Raw genomic sequence first — 21,983 nt, 5'->3', positions numbered from 1 at the left:
TCATCTCATCTTCATCCGCTTATCCGGGGTCGGGTCGCAGGGGCAGCAGCTTTAGCAGGGGGCCCCAAACTTCCCTTTCCCGGGCCACATTAACCAGCTCTAATTGGGGGATCCCGAGGCGTTCCCAGGCCAGTGTGGAGATATAATCTCTCCACCTGGTCCTTGGTCTTTCCTGAGGCCTCCTCCCAGCTGGACGTGCCTGAAACACCTCCATTGGGAGGCGCCCAGGGGGCATCCTTACTAGATGCCAGAACCACCTCAACTGGCTCCTTTCAACGCAAAGGAGCAGCGGCTCTACTCCGAGTTCCTCACGCCTTGTCACCAATCCTGTTTGTGATTTTCATGGGCAGGATATTGAGGCGTAGTCGTGGTGGGGAGGGGTTGCAATGTACTTCAGCCATTTAAAAATAAATAAATCCATCCATCTTCAACCATTTGTCCCTATCGCGGACACAGGGGTGGGGGACTGGAGCCGATCCCAGCTGACACCGGGCGTGAGGCAGGGTACACCCTGGACAGGACGCAAGTCTATCACAGGGCACATAGAGACAAACAGACACAGACAACCATTCACACTCACATTCCTACAGACAATTTAGAGTAATCAATTAACCTAACATAAAGAAAACCCATGGGAACCGGCCAGGATTCAATCCCGTACCCTCTTGCTGTTAGGAGACAGTTCTAACCACCGCGCTGCCCCATCTAAAATAAATGCTTAACAGACTAAAAGATGATCAGTAGTATTCCTATTAACAACCATCAAACTGCTACATTTCGTGTCCTCCCAACATGCAGGATTTCTCAATAATGTTTCATATTACTTCTCAAAAGGGTGATAGCGCATTCACAGATAAAGCCTCTAATCTTTGGTACAGTCTGCATATCTTAAAGCCAAATCTAAAATCCTAAATCCAAATCAGTTTTCCCAAAAATGGGCAAGGAGGGCGTAGCTAAAGCTAGTTGGGCAAAGTGAAGCCTGGACACTATGTTAGACGGCACCTACCTGTCACATAAAGCTGCATGCCGTTAATTAGGCATAATTTTAAGCCTTTATACAGTATAATTTATACGCTGTAAAATCTAATTCAAAATTATATCACAACTAAAAGTGGAAAACACACTCTCACTGACACACAAACACATACACAAAGTAGATATGACAAAGAGATTAGTGACTGCCATGCTGGTTTTTAACACCACAATGTTAATGGGAAAGCTCATAAAGTATAGCTGACAGTGTGAATACAAAATAAATTAAGGATTAACTGTGTTTTCAACAATTGCAAATGCTGTTTTCATAATCAAACATCCCACTTATCCACACAAGAATATTGGAATCACCCATCTTTGAGATTTGACAATATTTATTAACATCAGCAGTACAAGAAGTCTTCAGCCAACTTGGCACAAAATGCTACAACAAATACTAAAATATGTGGTTACAATGGCAGCCAACAAACTCAATTCAGTCCACGTCCACACTGGGCGATGGGTTGTGCTATACATGATATGATCTGACCAAAGAAAATGAGTGATCATTCTCCTGGAAAACACTTTTGAGGTGGGGAAACACTTCAGGTAAAATGTGCACAGCAGACGGAGATGAGTAAATTGATGTTTTAACATGCTGTTAATGTAAAACTGAATGACTTAAGTTTCTTTTTGCCAGCAGACACAATATTCAGATGCTACAATTATCATAATGTTGTGGCTATACGATACAAGAAGTCTAGCTGAGACTGGAGGCAGTGAAGTTGAAAAGTTTTAAGCATTCAGCACTACGACAGCAGAGCTAACCACTGATCGGAAAACAAATCTTTCATGTTATTTTCTTGTGGACCAGTGATGAACGACTGCTGAAATGGATCTGAGGAGGAAATGGAACCAGCAAGGGTGAATGGTCTTTTGTGGATGGAATGACTGATCAGCTAATTGATCATTTAATGTCCCCAGATGAGCCAGTGAATGTTGATAATCATTTACACAAACTATATGAAAAACAAGGAGTGGGCTGACTGTGTTATGCATTATACCAGTGTTTTCCTCATTGTAATGTTTTCATGCAGATTATCTCCGCAGCTCATCAAATGCTGTGCTTTTCTCCTATGTTTTCTAAGATGTCCTGAATATAGCAGTATAACGACGGGTACAACATCTTTGCATTTCAGAGATATACGTGCATTTTATTTACTTCAAGAAGAAAGCTCCTGCTTATACATTAATATAATTGGAGTCATCTGTTCCTTAGTGTTTCCCATCACATTCTGGGGGCTCCTGGACTTGAAGGGCATAAAACAGCCACATCATCTACTGAAGTATGTATCTGGGCCTACTGTTGAAAAATAAGGAAGCCCAAGCATTAAAGATCATATAGAAAACTATTTGAAATGGAAATGCAATAGTTGCAGCAGTAGATAAAGTGGATAAGATTAATTTGTGTATGTGAGTGCTCGTGCCCATGCACTCATTATATATTTCTTGCAGTCGAGTCATGAGGCAGCGGTACAACAAAGGAGAGCTGTGAATCATTAGTGACAGTGCACTAAGGTTAAGGAGACTGTCAGTCAAAGCGGACATAGAATAGTTAAGAAGCTCACGTGTGGGTGCCTGCATGTGGGTGGACACAGAGGCGTGTGCATGCATCTGCATTTGTAATAGAAGATTTAAATAGATAATTCACCTTGATGTCCCGGAGGCACTTAATGGCGATTCACAATAGTGCTACCAATAACGTTTTGCTATTAACAATTCCTGCTTTTTATGTGCACCCTCCACAGGGAGGTCTGAGTGGAGTGGTGCAGGGTCATGTACAGGTCTGCACTGCTAACTAATAAGGATTTCAGAGTCTGTTTTGAGGACATCTCATGAGGGTGGATAATTGGCGGGCTTGAACTCCCCCCAGTTAAAGGATCTTGCTACTCAGTTATCATGATGTTCACATTTTTTAAAATGAGTAGATAAAATGTAATATTTCAAGTATATTCCTAACTTTCGACTTTCAATATGCAGCAGGCGTTTTTTGACTGATTTTATGATGTATAGGCTATTTAACCTTGGGCATGGCAATCACAATCATCCTAGGTAAAGAAAACAGAACTCCAATAGCCTAATGAGCAAAACTGATAAAACTAGTAATTATTATTATGAAAAAATATATATTAGTCAGACATAGCAGCAGTTATAAATGATTGATGTATTTTGATGTACCGGTATCCATTTTCTAGCACCATATTATATGACGTTACTATTGTAACAACATGGACACTCTTTTTTTAGGACGTTTACTGTTTTATCTTTTTAATGGATCACGATAAAAGGCACTTCAATCGAATACAAACTTGATCACAGCTGTTTAAATAAAGTCAGAAGAAACTCAAATGTAGCCTATAGGAAGTTTGAAAATCGAACTTCAGAATAAAAGCACAAACTAAAATTTGCAGGTGGATCTGAATGAGGGTCAAATTGGTAGCCTATATATTGCGTGACTGTTAATATGATTACATACAGTATAGAGGGAAAGACAAATAAGCAACCAAATTAATAAATACTTTTTTTTTTTACTGTTTGATTTTTTACATCATTATTTTGTGGGCATAATCAAGACAATGTAGACGTATCTGAAAATGTATCCGCAGATTTATGTGTAGGCCATATCTAATAAAACAGTCCACCCAGACCTGTTAGACATTTTACTTTTTATTTTTGATATTTTCATTTAATTTCAGACAAATTTCCCATAAATACAAACAAAAACATGTATACATACACATACAACATACATATTGTGACAATAAACTTAACCATATCATTCTTTCCTCATTCCTCATTCTTCCCCTCTTCCTGGCAAATTACTTTTTTTGTGTTACCTGATAAATTATTTCTGCCTTTATAAATTATTTGTGCTTTGTTATATTCTACTAGATCCATGAACTTTTGACTCTAGAGACAGAGAGTTTGCATGCTCACAAAATCCTGCATTATGGATCTTTTTTTGTAGCATGTATAGTACTTGAGGGTGCTTTTGTAAGATTAAAAAAACAGTCAAAATGAAAAGTAAAAGTATAAATCTCCCACTGCATATTTGTTTTTATACAACTTGTCATTTATTCTAATAACTTGATTAACACCAGACATGTTGATCTATTTGATCTGAATCTAGTGTCAGCAAATTGTGCTTGTCAATTAAATGTGTCCAATATTTTGGAGAATTGGGAAAGTAAAGAAACAAGCCTGCAAGCAGTTTTCATTATTGCTTGGGAATTTGCCACTTATGAATGACAAGTTACAGACTACTCTACTTCTATTTCACTTAATTAATCTATCATTTGTTTATTTATATAGACCATTTAAACAATTAAATATATATGATATTTTTAGATTTAGGGACCAAAGACCCTAAACATTTTAGTGAAATTATGTTTGCGTAATTAGCCTACTTTTAATTTCTCAAATCCAGCGGCGAGGGTTTTATTTTGGTGAATAGTATCCGGAAGTGTAACAGGTCATTGTTGTTGACTTGCAGAGAAGTTGATCTCTGCTGCTCGCGACCACCGCACGCGCAGCTGCTTCCAGTTTCCAGCGCTCCAGACGCTACAGCGGAGAGGGGAGCTCGCGCTTCTTGCTCCAGAGATATTTAGACCTCGGGTGGACTTGAGCTAAGACAAACGTACGCAGTGTATCCATAAGTACCCCTACTTAGGTGTTAGTTACGAGCGCAGTTTTGCGGCACATAAACTACTCTAATGGTCTTAAGTGTTTTTGCCAGCACCTGTTTTTTTAATGTGTTTTATGTGTTTGCGCTCAACAGTGAGGTAGACTTATTCGGACACATTTTTACCGGAGTGTCGGTGTGAGATTTACCCCGTGGATGCGGCTGTCGGGGGTCGGTGTCTGAGCCCTGCGGGATCAGCCTGTCATAGGGCAGCATGGTTTCTCTGGTTCTTCACATTTGGATAAGGAATACTTCACCGGAGATGCTGCTGTTGCTGCAGATATTGTGTTTTTTACCTCTGACTGGAGCGGCTCCCTCTCTGACTACCGAGCAGCTGGACACGGGGGTGGTAAGTTTTCTGCCCTTTTTTCTACCTACTTACGGAGAAGGGGGGGTCGGAAGTTCTTCTATCTGCTAGCACCGCCAGTGAATATGGGGGTACGTGTGTGTGTGTGTGTGTGTGTGTGTGTGTGTGTGTGTGTGTGTGCGTGTGTGTGTGTGTGTGTGTTTCTATCATACCCCACCGTAGTGTGTGGCCGTGGGGTGGCGGGGGTTTCTCCCCTTTCTTACTTGGGATACTCTTGAACGTCCAGGAAAGAGCAAGTGCTGTCTTCTCCGAATACTTGCCCTGAATTTTAACACCTCTCTGCAGTCCAGCTCACGAGGCAGAGTGGCGGTATAAGCTACACTCTGCGTGATGAAAAATTAAAATGTGAGAAGGAACTTTATTTACCTGATCAGGAATCACCCCATTCAATTCCCCCCCCCCCCCCCCCCCCCCCAAATTGCTTGTAACAAATAGCCTAACATGTATGTAAATAGATTGGCCTCGGCTTTGTAACCTATTTCACAGTATGCTGATTTAAAACATAACCTGGGCGAATAAGATAACTGGAGCTGGCAGGGACATATTAAACCCACAAGACATTATATGTTATTTTATCAGGGCATTTCTCAGTAGTGCCTATGAAAGACCAGGCAAAATTGATGTGTTTAAAACAGAGGATCCCATACTGTAGTCTGGAGGAGCTGTAGAAGCAGCTATTCACTTTGCAGATCAGCCCATATATTTAATCAACAGTGAATATGATGTATTATCTTATATTCTCATGTGTTTTGTGTGAGTAATGGACGAAGCTCCACTGACTGTAAAGTATGGCTTTACATCATCATCATCATTATCGTCACATGTACAGCATTCAGTCACTGGTCGGGGGGAGGTCTTTTGTTACATGGGTGATACACTATGCTGTGTGCTGAATACGAAACATTCCTTTCAAAAGGTTGAAGTTCTTAGCTTGTAAAAGAACTTCATGACTTCATCCCCACTGAAAATGCATTTTTCTACAATTTCACTCAATCAGTTTTTGTTGCCGCTCATCCCAAGTTCTGTCTCCCTTTACTTCTACCCTCAAACTCTTCCTTTTGAAAACCACACTCCGGGATTAATCTTTGTCTTAAAGACTAGAGCAAGAGCACATAGATCAGTTTCTGTATGTTTGCTTATTTTTGGCATTAATGTTTTTTTGTCCACCTTGGGCAGTGTATTGTTCCTTTTTTGACAACTTAGATGACAGCTGCTTAAGTCGTAAGATTGTATTGATCATCATTTTTTTTTTAATCTAAGTCAGACCTTTAGTAGTATGTAGACAACCCAAGTTTGTGCAGAAGTTATCAGATTATTATCTGAGATATGGAGAACCAATACTTATTAAGCTTACATTGCCTACATTTTCTATCAGTGTCCCTCACTGCTGAGGCGGATGCCAACAACCTTGACATCTGGACATGGTCTGTTGCACCTCAACTCTGAATCAATTTTTTCTGCATTTCCAAAAGGTCACTTTAGCCACACTTGGCAGGATTTCCACACACTGTACACAGTCCTGCCTAGCTGTGAACTGTATCTTGGGCCACAAAGAACCAAAGCTTTGAAACGGGCTGTTACGTTAACCCAATAGCCCTCCTATCAATGAATTCTCATTTCCTTTTGTTTTCCAGATGCACTTGCCATATTTTCCAGCTTCATTGATAAGAAACAAACATTGAAAAAGCTTGTTTTCTTTTGTCTATGTCAGATTACTTCTATTTTCTTTCTTTCTAATAGTCACCATCCTAACTTTGCATCTCTTTCACTCTGAGATGATGAGTACAGTCACAAAAATGTAAGGTAAAGTAGAGGATTATAAGTGCAAGTTCAAAAATGTGTCTCTCTGTAGTTTTGTAGTTGATCAGACCTGTAATGAACAAGCTGTGGACAGTTGATGGATGTCAATGTCCTGATCAGCCAATGATTATTATTGGCCATTAATATCTTCCTTCTGTATTGCTGATTGTTAAGAATACTATAAAAGTTAAATAACTTTACAGTAAATGCTCCTTTGCGTTGAAAGGAGCCAGTTGAGGTGGTTCGGGCATCTAGTAAGGATGCCCCCTGGGTGCCTCCCTAGGGAGGTTTTCCAGGCACGTCCAGCTGGGAGGAGGCCTCGGGGAAGACCCAGGACTAGGTGAAGAGATTATATATCCACACTGGCCTGGGAACGCCATGAGATCCCCCAGTTAGAGCTGGTTAATGTGGCCCGGGGAAAGGGAAGTTTGGGGTCCCCTGCTAGAGCTGCTGCCTCCGCGACCCGACCCCGGATAAGCGGTTGAAGATGAGATGAGATAAGATGATAAATGTTGCACAAACAAAGTTCTTTTCTGGAAAGTTGGTTGAACTATGACATTACAAACACAACAGTATCAGCGGATGTAACAGCAGCATTTTTTCTCCATTTGCCAGAGAAAGTATGACAGAGAAGGTAATACTTAAAGTAGAAGCTTTCCTGAGTTTATAGATAGAGCTGTATGATAAACTCAGTCCAAAATGGCACTGCAGTTTCTGTTCAGCTTGTAGTCTGAGGGCCATTACTCTTGTTGTGATGTCTTGGATGCCCTGTCTCGTTTCATGTGCCAGTAAACGCAAAGCAAAAGTGCCAGTCCAGTGATGGATACAGACCTATAAATGTCCACATTTGTTCTATGGACTTTTGAGGCACTAAATATGCCTCTTTGTATGCAATAAAGGTTGCCATTTTCCCAGATCATTTCTGCTGAGGAAACCCTTTCAAACAATAATTTCTCACTTTGGCTGTCAAATTGGCAGGTATAGTCTGAACATTACTTTGACTTTTTGACAAAAATATATCTGTGCCATCTGCTAAAAGCCCCTGTGTTTTTTAATATATTTTTATGTTTTTTATCAAGCACTCATGTCCTGTAGTCTTGCATGGTGGCTATGTTGCGCATAGTTTCTTTCTTGTAGAAGAGTGGCTTTAGGGGCAGGATGATAATTAGAGTAGAAGGTAGAATAAGACATGCATTCCCCAGCACTACAGCTCTCACGCACTTTGAAAAAATAGGAGCATCTGTGAAGTTGGTACTTGCTGTACAATTATGCACCCTAAAAGGCAAAATGTAGAAACTTCCTGTTTCTAGAAAGCACAAAGACATGGAAGTGGCTTTCAAGTTTGTCATTTTGAACCCAACGTGACCATTTCCTATGAGTAAGCAGGTGCAATGATCTTTGTACTGTCTTCAGGTCCAGGACAGGCACTTCTTTTTTGAGTGCCCAGGAAATAGCTGGAATACAGAGTATTTCTTCTGTCCTCAAGATAAGGCACAGGGATAGGATGTATCTGAGAAGTTCCAGGGCAAGGATGTCCCCCTGCCTGCTTTTTACAGGCCACATGTGACTCCCTCATTCTGGAGTTCAGATGCAGTAGAGAGCAAGTACCACCCAGTTCTCATCCCAACTCCTCGCATACAGACTGTCAAGAACCCTTGGCGTCACTTGTCAATTGTTTTAATCAACCTTTAATAGCTTAATCGATCTATGGCTTCATATTAGTCGAATTTTCCGACTGGAATACAACCTAACCCTAGGGCTGCAGCTATCGAAGCCTTTTGTAATCGAGTATTCTACAGATTATTCCATCGATTAAGCGAGGATAAAAAAAAATTGCGTAAAAATATATTATAAATTGCGTTATTTAGCAAAACATATATATAATGTCTGGGGTAGGCCTATTTGATGTTGTAATCTAACAGGGGTGTGTGTGCGTGTGTGAGAGGGGGAGAGAGAGAGATGAGATGTGCTTGTGTGTTGAAGGCAATACACCTGCAGTTAACCATGAATAAGTTTACTATTGAAACCATTCAAAGTACTGCATAAAATTCACTGTGACAGGTTTCAAAGACAAATACATTAATTTAGAAAATGAATTAGAGATAGATATCATCTGGAAGAATCACATTTTAAATCCAAAGTATGGTATACGCTACACTACACATGCAATAGTATGAAAACACTTTGGCTTTCAAACATTGCCGGGAAAAGCAGAGCGAGACAAGAATAAAGCTGCATGCAAACTCTGTCCTGGACAGGTGCTGACACAGTGCTGTGGAGACAGGTCTGGCAATGTGAGAATATGGAAACAGTAATACGGCCAACACGTTTGCACGTCTTGCTTGACTGCGACCCAGTCAGCCATCCCTTGCATCTCCATTGTAAAATCAGCTAGTGCTACAATTGTAGTGCAAAAGTATTGATTCTTATCTTCTAAGATTCAGAACTTCCATAGAACACTGATTTATTTTGAAGGTTCTGAGAAGAAAACTGAGAAATAACTACAAGCCTAAATGTATCATTTTATTTATGTTAATAGCACTTTTATTTTTGAAAAACTACAACTGAAAGTAAGTTATACTAACATTTTTAAGTCACTGAGAATTTAATTATACTTAAAAAAATGTCCAAGTAAAGCATTAATAAATTACAGTTGGTCATAGATTGGCCTTTGTGTGTTTACATTGCAGTCGATACATTTTTCAAAAAATTAAGGATTTCATTCCATAATTTGCCACACTGCCTTTATTAGCTCACAGAGGACAGGAGTAGATCCTGAAGCATGTACTAATTACAATAAAATCGTTACGAACTGAGAATTGATTTGAACCAAGAATCGTTTTGAATCGGAAAAAAAAAAAGATTCTGAATTGAATTGTGACCCCAAGAATTGGCATTAAAGATAAACGGTGAGTCCGCACACCAGAATCCGTTCCAAATAGCGTTTTTAATGCACCATGTAACGTTTCGGGCCCCAGCTGTCTTCATCAGACATGTAGGGAGACACATCTTCTTAAAAGCACCTGTGACAAGTCACATGATCAATGCTCTCAAAACAGAAGTACAGAATGACCATGCAAATAAGTATACATATATACATAGACACACAAATACATAAATATACACTCCACAATTTACCCTCCCAAGAAATTTTAAAGTGCAAAAGTCATTTAAAGTGCATGAATCATATAGGTAAGAAGAGTGCTACAGGGCCTAAAGCAAAACCTAAACAACTTGTATATACATGTCATAAACATCAGGAAAACCGGCATGATGACATGCAATATCGAGGAGAGAAAAGATTTCCACGCCTATACTGATGTTTATGTAAAATGCATTGAAAGTACCCAAATCGAGCGAGCTGACAGGGAACTTGCAACGGAATTGGAAGTTTTCAAAATAAATCTCAACAAAGGGTTTATAGAAAATATATGGAAATTAGATTAAAATGATTATATCTACCCATGTCTGTTATAAATTCAAAAAAAAAAGAAAATATAGGTTTGCTCCATAATTCCTGACAATGACTGATATATTTGATGTCAGGACATCTCTGACTACGTATATGCTGAAAATCAAAAGTCTTTGTCAATTTAGAAACTTTCCAAAGTAAAAGACTCTAGCAGTGTATGATTCAACCTATACCCATGATCTTGTGTTAATAAAGAGAACAAAAAATACAATCAATCGTAACATTTAATTGCAGCACTTTCAGAATCACGATACTTAAAAATCCCAGTACATCTTTTATTCGACACCCAAGTATCGTGATACAGTGGTTCAGAATCAGGAGAGAAGCAAATCGTCCCAGCTCTACTGGGCAGCCCTGCACGTCACACTGTAATGCTCCACTACGGCAGCTCTTTTAAACAGGGAACACTTGGTTAATGCTGTGAATTCAAACAAAACTTTCTGATTAGATTTAGGAAAAGTTTGTGGGTGGGGTTGCGCATGGGCTATGAACAGCGCATCAACCGCTGTCTCCTGGGTGTAATGACCTGTTTTGTTTGACCCATCCACCATTCCAACCTACTTTCTACAGGACTTTGTGGCACTTACTCCTGGAGCATCCAATATTGTTGCAGATGGGTTTACAGTTGAAAGGCTGGTGTATTGCACACACACACGCACGCACGCACGCACGCACACACGCACACACACACACACACACACACACACACACACACACACACACACACACACACACGTACGTACGTACGTACGTACATGCAGCATTAGTTATTGTACAGGGAAGGCAGGCAATGTGTATCTCCTAGGGCTCTCTTAATCAGAATTGTGTGTGAGGAATGTGTTGTGTTGTCACTGTTGACTAATACCAAAGTTCAAACAATGCATGCTATTTGACGTCCTTGGAATGAGAACCGACTCTATTGCACTAAAATAAGTGATCATACCATATGCTGAAAAGCCCTGTTAGAGGGGAAGAGGAAGAGGATGAACTTGATTAAGGGAGATAATGTAATTTAGATATTCACTGTTCTCAATTACGTGAGATAAAGTCTTTTCCTTCTTTATTAATTGTAAAAACAGAGATTCTCATGTTTGATCCCTGATAGAAAAGACAATTTATCTAGACAATATAATCTAACTAGAGCTCCTAGTTCATCATGAAAGACAGATACAAAGTATCAGTGTAGACAGCCCTGAAGATGATTACTTGGTCAATGACTGATTTCTTGTCAGTGGGGTGCAGCAGGGAGCCAGAGGACACACAGAGAACATAAAAGGTGCCTCTAGAAGGGCTGTAAAGGACAGATATGATCAGACGATTGTACACATCATTCTTTTTCCACAACAGATATATTTGTGTGTAATCATCAGTGTGTGTGTGATGATAACTGCTATTCACTTGGGACTTGAAACACCAAAAACAAATCATCTTACCAGAAAACAGTCCTCTGATCTCTGTCTTTGCTCCTATCCAGTCCCATTACACTTTATTTCAGTGATGCTCCATCACCTGGCATTTAGTGGAGATTGTAAGTCCTATATATGGTGTGTGTCTTAGCAACCACACACTGAGTCCTTAAATAACTGAACCGCACACTAAAGCATAGATCGGAAGTATTCATTTTATAGCATTGCTGCTATCCAGGTTGATATATTGCTGCATGGAGACAATTTGCAATTTCAGCACTTGAAGGAACTGAGTCATAACAACTAAATCTGCTCCATGTTTTCTGCTCATCATATTATGTTTCTCGTGAGGAATATTTTCTTCACTGAAACAAAACTGCCAAGCCCCCCAAAGGAACTATTCACCTGAACATTCAGGGCAACCCTTATTATAAGTGAGAGTGAGTTAAAACAGATTAGCAGCTGATGAATTACCTAAATTACTGTATATCCAGCCTCCTGTGGAATTTTATACATTAAAATAGCACTACCGATCATCCACAAACCTCATGACTCTGCGAATGTGTGTGTGTGTGTGCGTACGCGCCTGGAAGGTCAATTGCACCCCACCAGTCTATTTCTCACTCTCATTTTGCTGTTTAATTTCTTCAATGAGAACCATCTGGCATTAATTCCTCTGGAGTGGTAGGCACTTCTGCTTCCAAATCTCCGCCAGTCACTCTCCCTCCCTGCTAAATAGCAAAATGAAAAGTTCTTTACAAAAGCTGTCATAAACAAATTGTTATCAGGAATATGTGGGAAGATGGGTTTTAAAAAGAGTCCCACACAGGGTCCTTCTTGTGATTTAATTCCTCAATTTGAAAAGGCTTTTATGATACAATTCTGATGCAATGTGCAATCATGTTGGTTTTATTTGTATGGTTAAAAATTGCAAGGTTGCCTGAAAGACAATAAGGACAAGGCTTACTAATACCTATTATATGTACAGTAATCAGGTCATTGGTGTTCTTTATTCTTAGCAGAATCATAATAATGACTCGAAGAGCATTCAGCGCCAAAATAGCTTCAAACATGCTCATGGACGAATATCCTTTCACTCTCTGCTGTTTTTTGTAATTGACTCTTCAAGTACCATTAATCCCCCACCCGACAATGGTTCAGGAATTTTAAGTGTGCAATGCAAGATGGAAAATATTCATTTTTAATAATTCATTTTTTGTTCTGAAGTGTATAATAGGGAAATGATTTCATTTCCAAGCCCCATTTATCTGGCTGCCAACTGGACCACTACCTCATTAGTACTGTGTTTGCCTGAAATTTGTGTACATTTCTTCAGCAGTATATCCAGTCCCTTCATTCTCAGTCTTTATCCTTCCATTTTACTCCTGCACTTCACGTAGGAGGCTTTCTTTCGACCAGCACATCATGGTTCTTCTGATTACACCCAGAGGCCAAGGAATAGAGGAGATTCAAAATGAAAATGGGATGCAGTAGCAGTCAAGGCAAAGAACGATGGAGGAATTTCTGCGCTGAAATAACTAAGTGACAAAGAAGCAAAAGCATGTGCTAAATGAAGAGGAGGGATATGTCTCAGCCAAGAACATGAAATATGAAATATTTTGTATATGGTTTATGTTTATGATATTTGTAAGAGATTGATTGATTGATTGATTTATTGATTGTTAGAAATAGCATAGGGATGGGTATCTTTAGGATTTTATCATTGCTACTACTCTTACAGAACGTTTTTGAATGTTGTCACTCCATTAAATAAGAATGGGAAGGGGCCTCTTACTAGAGATGTTCTGGTACCATTCTTCCTTCACGATCATGATTCTGAACACCTGAACTTGTGCATCGGCCGATACCAATCTAAAACCAGTGCATTAAACAATATTGCTTTCTTTTACTATCTAGTTTGACAGTCATGAAAGAAAAATAACATAAATAAACCACTTTAAAGTTTTTTGGACTAAATTACATGGTGTCGGATCGCTGCTAACTTGGTTAGGACTCCTTGGCGTCACTTTTGAACTCTGTGGAATTCCCTTTGTGGATTCAAACAAAACTTACTTTACATGGTTAGGTTTAGGCAACACAAATAATTGGTTTGTTTTAAGAAAAGATCGTTGTTTTGGTTAAAATACTTAAGTCCATGGTTTTAGTGGAGAACGTTACGGGGAAAAGTTAACTTAAGGTATGTACCCTACCTAAGAAAATGAAATCCTGTCCAGTCTATGGCTGAAACAACATTACAAAAAATGCAAGGCGGCAAAATCTCTGACTCGTTGGTTTGTTTAATTCCTATCTTGCTTGTTATGTGGCCTGTTCAGTGCAGGGAACATTGTTCCACACGGACCGTTTTTGCGGATGCACACCACTACATCCGGAAAGGCAGTGAATAAGTTTGGGATTATTTCACACTTAAAAAAGAAGCCAAAACAGTGCAATGTGTCCGCTGCAAACTAGAACTTTTATTCCACAACAGCCCGACATCGATGATTCAGCATCTGAGCTGAAAGCAGCCCGTTATTAACACCACTTCACCGAGCACCGCTGTTCCGGTTTTAGGAGGGTTGCTGCTGTAGTTACGGAGAAAAAGGAAGAGAATGGGTAACGTTAGCTGTCTTTGTGAATGCCTCTATGTTCAGTCGTGTTTTATACGTTGCTTTTTGTTACGGTAAACAAGAGCTCTTCCTGATGATATCTATCTCTAATTAATTTTGTAAATGAATCTATTTGTCTTTGAAACCTGTTTGAGTAAACCCGTGTGTCACGTAGAATTTTATGCACTATGAATTGTTTCAAAAGTAAACTTATTCATGGTAAATTGCGAGTGTATTGCCTTCAACACACCCACACATCTTGTGTGTGTCTCTCTCTCTCTCCCACTCAAGCACAAACACACAAACACACACACACACACACACACACACACACACACACACACACACACACACACACACACATCCTTGTTAGATTACCACACCAAATACGCCTACCCCAGACTAATATATTTTTTACGAAATAACGCAAATTAGACTACATTTTTATGCAAAATTATAAAAAAACGTTTTATCCCTTTACTCGATTAATCGATGAAATAATAGAATAGAGCAGAATACTCAATTACAAAAAGATTTGATAGCTGGAGCCCAAGTCCAGTTCTGTGCTGGTTTGACCCAGCTACCACCTCAAGCTGAGTTGGTAATGAGGTCTGCAGGAATGAGGTCTGCAGGAATATAAACCATACCAGAAAAACACTTTGGATGCTAGTTTCCATGTAAATCTGTTATTACACTCTCAGCCATCATTAGGATACTTTTACCCTATTGTCCCACTTCCATCAAGCTGTGTGACCTTCTGTCTGTAGAAATGCATTGTGGGACTTAAATTCAGGGCGAGGAGACTATTTCAGGAACAATGTTGTGCGGGAGAGGATTTGAATGTTGGAGAGAGTATATTTCTTCATGAAAATTTACAAAGAGCGGATGTTCAGCGTATAATATATAACATATTCTCAGCCCCTCAGGAAGCGGGAAGCCAGTCCTTCAACCTATCCAATCTGTCACCTCTGCCTTGTTAAGCATAAAAAAAGTTCTCCAGAGAAATGCAAGTTTCTGAGAAGAATGTCAGCATTACTGAGAAATTTATGATTTCCTCAGAAACCAATTCAACAAGGGTCTCAAGAGCCCTGACACCTCATTGGCTGCCACTGTAGCATGGTGGTTAGGGACTGATGTCTGGCAGCTGCAAGACTTCTGCGTGACGCTTTCAGACGACGACAACACATTGATTTCCAGATAAAGTTTGACAGCGTGAATTCAGAACTTGATTTATAGTAGCTGCCAATCCTCATGCTGACTTATGAGTACAATAAAATAGGATTGTAAAGGCTTGTGAGAGTGTTGGCCACATACTCAACTTTTACTTGAAGTACATCAGTTTGAAGCCCGAAGAACCAGCAAAGGTAATTTATTTTGATAAACCACAGAAGCCAGGTGTAAAAGGGACATGTACAAAAAAAACCCATAACCAATACCATACCGAAACTGGTATTTCAAAATGTGTTGTTTTCCCTTGTTTTATCACTTCCCTGTGTGTACGTGACTCTCATTTTATTCTTTTCATGCAAATCATTAATTTGAGTCTGCTAGAAACAGAGTTATTACCTTTCCAACATTTCATGACTGCAACTGAGATACAGTATGATCCAATGGTTGTTTAAAGGTGATGACACTATGGGCCCTATCTTATTAATCATTAACCAGCACAACCATAGCAAATTGGTAGGTCTTGAGCACATGGACTGTGTGGGCGTCTCTAAGTGCAAAAGGTCGTATCGCACATTTTAAAGGGTAAAAAAAAGTTTCCCTCTAAAACCATGGCAAAACCAGTGCAAAACCATCTGTCGGATATCGGGGGGGGGGGGGGGGGGGGGGGGTCTGTTTATGTCTGTGCATGAACAGACAGAATATAGAATTGTAAGAGATGTGTAGTTATTTAATAGCATCCTGTTGTCGTTTGCATCTGATTTAATCAAAGTAAATGGTCGTATAACAGCACTGCGTCACAATCAGAGGCTGCAGATTCATCACATATATCTGCTGACTTCAGATGAGTGCAGGGATTCAATGAACTGAAGAAGGTTGTCAAATGGTATAAAGCGACTGTGGATTACAGATACTGCACAAACCACTCATTTACTCATAAATAAATGCATACTGATTTACCAACATTGTTGCTTTAACCACATTATTTATTTATTTCTATACATCTAGGCTATTTGTTAAAGATTGTGTCATTCAAATTGTTTAATTACATTTGTTAAGGATTGTTTTATTATTTGTGCAACTTCTACTTTGGGTACCAAAATACCACACAGATGGGAAATGAACATTTTAAGGTCAGGGTCAGGACAAAGGCCACCCTGGAAGTGGGGCCCTATCGTGGTCACAACTAGCCATAGAAATTGCTGCTCTGTTGCTGATTGAGGACTTAGCCAATGCAATTCTGGGAAATTGTGTTTCACTGACAGACTGGAGAACCAGTTAGAGGCATTTTATATGCAAACAGTCCATGGAAGGCTTGTACATCCATCTCTGGAAATCAGGTTTGTGCACAAACTTCTAGATTTACAATTACTGAAATATATTAAACAGAACCATGCATATGCATGACTTTATGAATCTGATAACAATAATGTATATTTCTGCTTTTGTATGCACAGACATGGGCAGAACTGTTTTGAGCGTTGTGACTGTTTTCCTCAGCTGCATTCTCTCTCCCTCTGGCTCTTATTGGTTACATGACTTACTGTTACTGTGGGTTAGATGCAAGCTGGCTCTCTCTCAGGCTCTACATGTAGAAAACCCCAAATCAACTCAGTTTGGCCATTTTAACTATTTTAACTGGGGCATCCCGCCCCCTTCCAGTCACATACCCGCTCAAGGGTTTGGTTGCCAAAGCTATTCAAAGGACTGACCAGATCTTGTAATTATGGTGGTTTCTGAAGTTTTGCTGCTTGCTCCAGAGGCCCGTCAATTGAACTGGAGGAAACCCCAAAACAACAACAGAGTTTTTCTGAAGTATTCCTTCCTAAACTGGAAGAATTGTTATACATATTGTACCATTTGTACTGTATGTGTGTTTGTATGCCTGTGAGGATAGTAAAAAGGACTGTTGCTTCAAGAACCATACTGATTTCCACCTCTTACATTGGCACATATGTGATGGACACTGCTAGCATCTAGGTTTTTTTTTTAATTTCAAAGCGGAGGACAGTTTGTGCCAAAAATCGGAAAAAGGAAGAGAAACACTTTCTGAGGGAGCACTTGATGTGCTTTAGAATAAATTTCAACACCGAATGCCCTCAAAACGAAGGCACATTGGTCTCTTTATCTAAATGAGAAAGAAAGAAATCTTAGGAAAGAGGAAGAATGACAGAGAGACAAATTGCGCAACTGGGAGGGGTGTTTGGCCAACGTCTGTGAGTAATGTGTTTATTAGAGTTATGATAAAAGCTTGGATGCAATAAGTATTAAGGCATAAAAATCAGACTTTGTTACTGAGAGCAGAATCACTTTGTCCCAACGCACAATTCACAGCCCCATTAATTTGGAGAGTGACTGTTACATTCAAGATTGTATCTTGAGGTGGCTATTAACTCTGCAATTATTCATTGGCTAATTAGGTATTTGCAGTGTTTTTTTTTCTCTCTCCAGCCCATGGGAGACAAACAAAAATAATTATTTCTTCCTAAGTGACAATTATACTAATTACATTTCCTCCATGAAAGAACAAGTTATTTAGTGATCAGACTGTTTTTCCATGTACTGTAAACTCTACACAAATAAAGTATGAAAGACATCAAAGTTGGGGATCAGAACAGAGGTTTCCTTCCAACAGGCACTTATTTGGCTGAGCTGTGTTAGTTTAACCTATAATTTGGACCCTCTTCAAGTTCTTGGTCTCAGATTGGAGTAACACTCTTCTCAGTTCTGTATTTGTAGGAGTGGGAAAAATGATATTTTTTGTTGAGTCTACTTTGATTGATTGGTGCATCGGTGCAGAAAACTCAATCTGAATTCAAAGAGTGGCCCAAGCATCGGCTGGCAGGTAATCTACCGACCACCCTCCTCCGCCTGACCGTTGATTTTAATACATCCTCACAAAGTCACGTTTAACTGATACGGTGTAATGAATGTAATATTAATTAGGGGCAGCCATTGCTCTTGTTTGGTTTAATGAACTGCTCCTGAGAAGTGATGCTTCCAAGATTATTCTTCATTATTCCTTACTGACAAAAATATCATTCCAATTTAGCTTCAGAAACTATTCTAATAATTTAACAATTGCAATTTTACATTATTGGACTAAACCCATTCAGAGACTCACAATAGTGCTCCTGTTTCTCATGTTGATGAGTTTTTGGCTGAATTCAAATTTAATCCACCTCCAGAACAGAGCCTACAGCGGGTTCTTCTGGCTGAGTCTCTGCTGTCATTTTTGATTTTCTGGCAGTCCAAGTGGACACATTTTGGATTTTAAAAATTGAAGGGAAACAAAATTAGCTGGATAAGAGCCATACAGTATGCAAACTGGGCCATTGAAAGATCAAATATTTGAGAAATACAACATTCACATAACACATTTTTCACCTGGAGCTGGATGCCAAGCAGATAACCCCGGAGCAAGTTTTTTGTCTTTTGTCTATTTGTATTCACACATGCTGACTTCCCCATGTATGCAACCTTTACCACAAAGTTGGCTTTTGCTGTGTTTTTTAATCAAAGCACCGTACATTTAAAATCAAATCTTAAGGTATCTAGAGACTTATCTCTTCTAAAATACACAGTGTGCTTCTGTCCACTGTCTATTCAAAAGAAATCTGAGCATTTAACATGGGCTATGACTGCGTATTGATTTTATCTTTTGATGCTGACATTTATTAAAACTTGTAGATGCAAAACAAATCCTCAGATTTGACAGCATGTCTGGCTTTGACACTCACATTCATTATTATGGGCATGCAACTGGAGCTTTACTCAATGAGTAAATAGTACACAGTGGCCTACGCATCTCTGTGTTCAGAGAACAGAGTCTGCAGCTAGCAGTACAAGTGACACATTTTTATGGTTTACTTTTTTTAGGCGGCTTTTTGAATGCAGCATAAGGGAGCTATACAGTTCTACAGCTTATGATCAAACTAAATGATCAAATCAAATGTTAAGGTAACTAGTGCTGCATTCCAATCAATAAATTAACAATTTCACCATCAAAATCTTTTTTTTTTTATCAGTTAGACGGTGATATGTCCAACAAAAAAGTTATAGTCATTGCAACTCCAAGAGCCTAAGGTGTTATTTTCTTATTTTGACTGAACAAGTGCATTCAGTTTATATGATCTAAGTTAAAGAGAGGCTGCAAATGCTTTCATCAGAGAGGCTGGAACCTATACGTGTTGATATGTTGGAATGTTTGATGATGAACTCCTAAAAAGAAGTAACACAAATTGATTCATGTTCCCTCAGCCAACGAATTGCTGAACATTTCAAAACCACTTAATGTGCCTTGTATTCCTGTGTACGATAGAAGCTGAAGCCTTTATCAAAGTAAGTTGGAGTGCATTGGGACTTTTAATGTATTTTTATTGGTGTAAAATTGGAATGAAGGTGCATTTTTGCAACACTGCAGAGCCCACCACTAAGTGTGCATGCTTAAAGCTACTCTATTGTTTGAAGTGCTGCTGAGGTAAACTAAAACCCTGTAGCTCCACAAACTCAGTTATACTTCTTAGACTTCTATGGTTTCCCCACACTCCTATCTATTGGTCTTATCAGATTTTGTCAGCATGATAAAAAAACATATTCATTATATTCCAAGACCGTAGGGCTTCTCTCTTCTTTATCTGGCTTTCACAATCTTTGTTCCATGAACACTGGCTCAGTGTAAATCTTTACTTTTTTTATCCTTTGTGCAATGGACAGCAGATTCAGCAAGACAAGGAATTTGTGCCTAAGGCAATGATAGGAAACAATTATGTTATAGTTGTCTTTCTATACATACAGTATGTGTACTTGCCTATGTATGTATTGATGAAACAATTTGTTGTCAAATATTAAATTAATTACCCAACTATTTTGATAATAGATTTGAGTAATATCTCTTTACTGCTATATGTACAGTGTATCTTTCAGTTACGGACAAAAGAAGACAATTGAGGACTTTCGGAAACAGCGATCTGCATTTTTCACCATTTTCTGACATTGACCAAACAACAACTATAGACTAAATAATTGACGTATTAATCGACAATGGAAATTGTTATTTGCAACCCTAGTAATGTGTTGATTGTTGGGTTGATTGTTTAGTTAGTTTCGTTTTTGCTGTTTTTGTGGTCTTTGTTGCATAGATGAAGTTGATATTTATTGATTGTTATAGTTTGGCAGACTTTGACAGATGTCGTTTGGCTTCATGTGACAAGAATCAGCAGGGCTGTTCCCACGAGATAATTGATCTTTTAAGTGCCAATACAATATGTATTTGATTTTTGTAAGTAATAGAGTGTCATCATATTTTGTGATTCTTTTGTGTGATTTCTAGGTATATTTCTTTGCTATTGGACTATGCAGAATGATTCTGCTACTGTCAGCGATTTTCAATACCTTAAGTACATTGTAAAAGGGTGGAGTGAAAATATTTTTTGGTGACAGGTAGTGCATAAAAGTCTGTTTTTTTACCCCGTCCTGTGTGCACATACATGTGTTATTTCAGCTGTGCATTTTAAGTGCTGTTTTGCACTCTACGGACAACAGTTATCAAGCTGGAATGTTTTCTTTCTCGACCTCCACACTGTCATAAGTGTACCATGCGCTCCACTTGGATTCCTCTACTACTACTGACTAGAATTCTCCGGGTAAACAATTTCACACTTAGTTATGCAGTTGGACAGTGCTTTGCTAGCCAGGCATCTTATTACCATATAGCATCACAGCTTTATCCACAGGAGGTGAGTTGAAAACCCACACACTAACACCACTAGCCCAACTGGCATGGAGAAAGCCATAACATAAATTGGTTCATACACTTAGACATGGTCTGTGTCAGTTTGGAAGTGTGGTAATGTCAAAGCTACAGCCGTGTCAGATAGCAAGCAAGCAAACTCCCGCTGCACCCAATTTTGTCTGACTTTCCATTCTTCAGCCTTGGAGTTCAACTTAGTTGTGTGTGAACCACATACATAAAATATGGTACTTTCGGATCTGACAAATGATCCAACACTGAAGTGCCATAAGCCTGTATTCTAGTGAGTGGCCGGCAGGGGGCGGCACATGCGGTTGCAGAAAGACTTCGGGGTTGTATGCAAGTCAACGGGAAAATGACCTACTTCCCACTTGATCTGTCGCTACAATAAGACGCTTGCAAAGGTTTTTATTGTTTCTATCGTTAGTTTGATGCCTTTAACAATACCCAATGGTGTTAATTTTTACAGAATTCGGTCCCAGTTTGAGTGAAATAGACAACAGGGCTGGTATGTCCTGCCCCTGTAATACGGCTTCCAGTAGACCCCATTGGACCTCAGCTCCTGAAAAAATGTACACTGGTGTCTATTATCGTGGAACCATTTATTACTGATCCCAGTCATTATCTGTCCTGGATTACACATATGATGTCTGCAGAATTAAATGATAATTTTCCATGTTAAGAGTTTATAAGATTGTT

At 39.2% G+C, this 21,983-nt stretch overlaps 1 protein-coding gene across 1 annotated transcript in view; it reads left to right on the top strand.

The window, feature by feature from the left end:
* Positions 1 to 4,845: 4,845 nt before the first annotated feature.
* LOC310958451 (matrix metalloproteinase-17-like) overlaps positions 4,846 to 21,983 on the top strand; it is a gene marked incomplete at its 3' end in the record, with an annotated part of 76,661 nt that continues 59,523 nt past the window's right edge. Inside the window, exon 1 of the mRNA XM_083929405.1 lies at positions 4,846 to 5,063. Coding sequence (XP_083785531.1) covers positions 4,929 to 5,063 — 135 coding nt within the window. The 5' untranslated portion in view covers positions 4,846 to 4,928. The remainder of the gene's footprint in view (positions 5,064 to 21,983) is intronic.

Source organism: Echiichthys vipera, assembly GCF_963691815.1.
Source record: "Echiichthys vipera genome assembly, chromosome: 16".
Taxonomy (NCBI): Eukaryota; Metazoa; Chordata; class Actinopteri; order Perciformes; family Trachinidae; genus Echiichthys; species Echiichthys vipera.
Note: the sequence above shows the minus strand (reverse complement) of the source record. Positions and strands in the feature narration are given on the sequence as shown.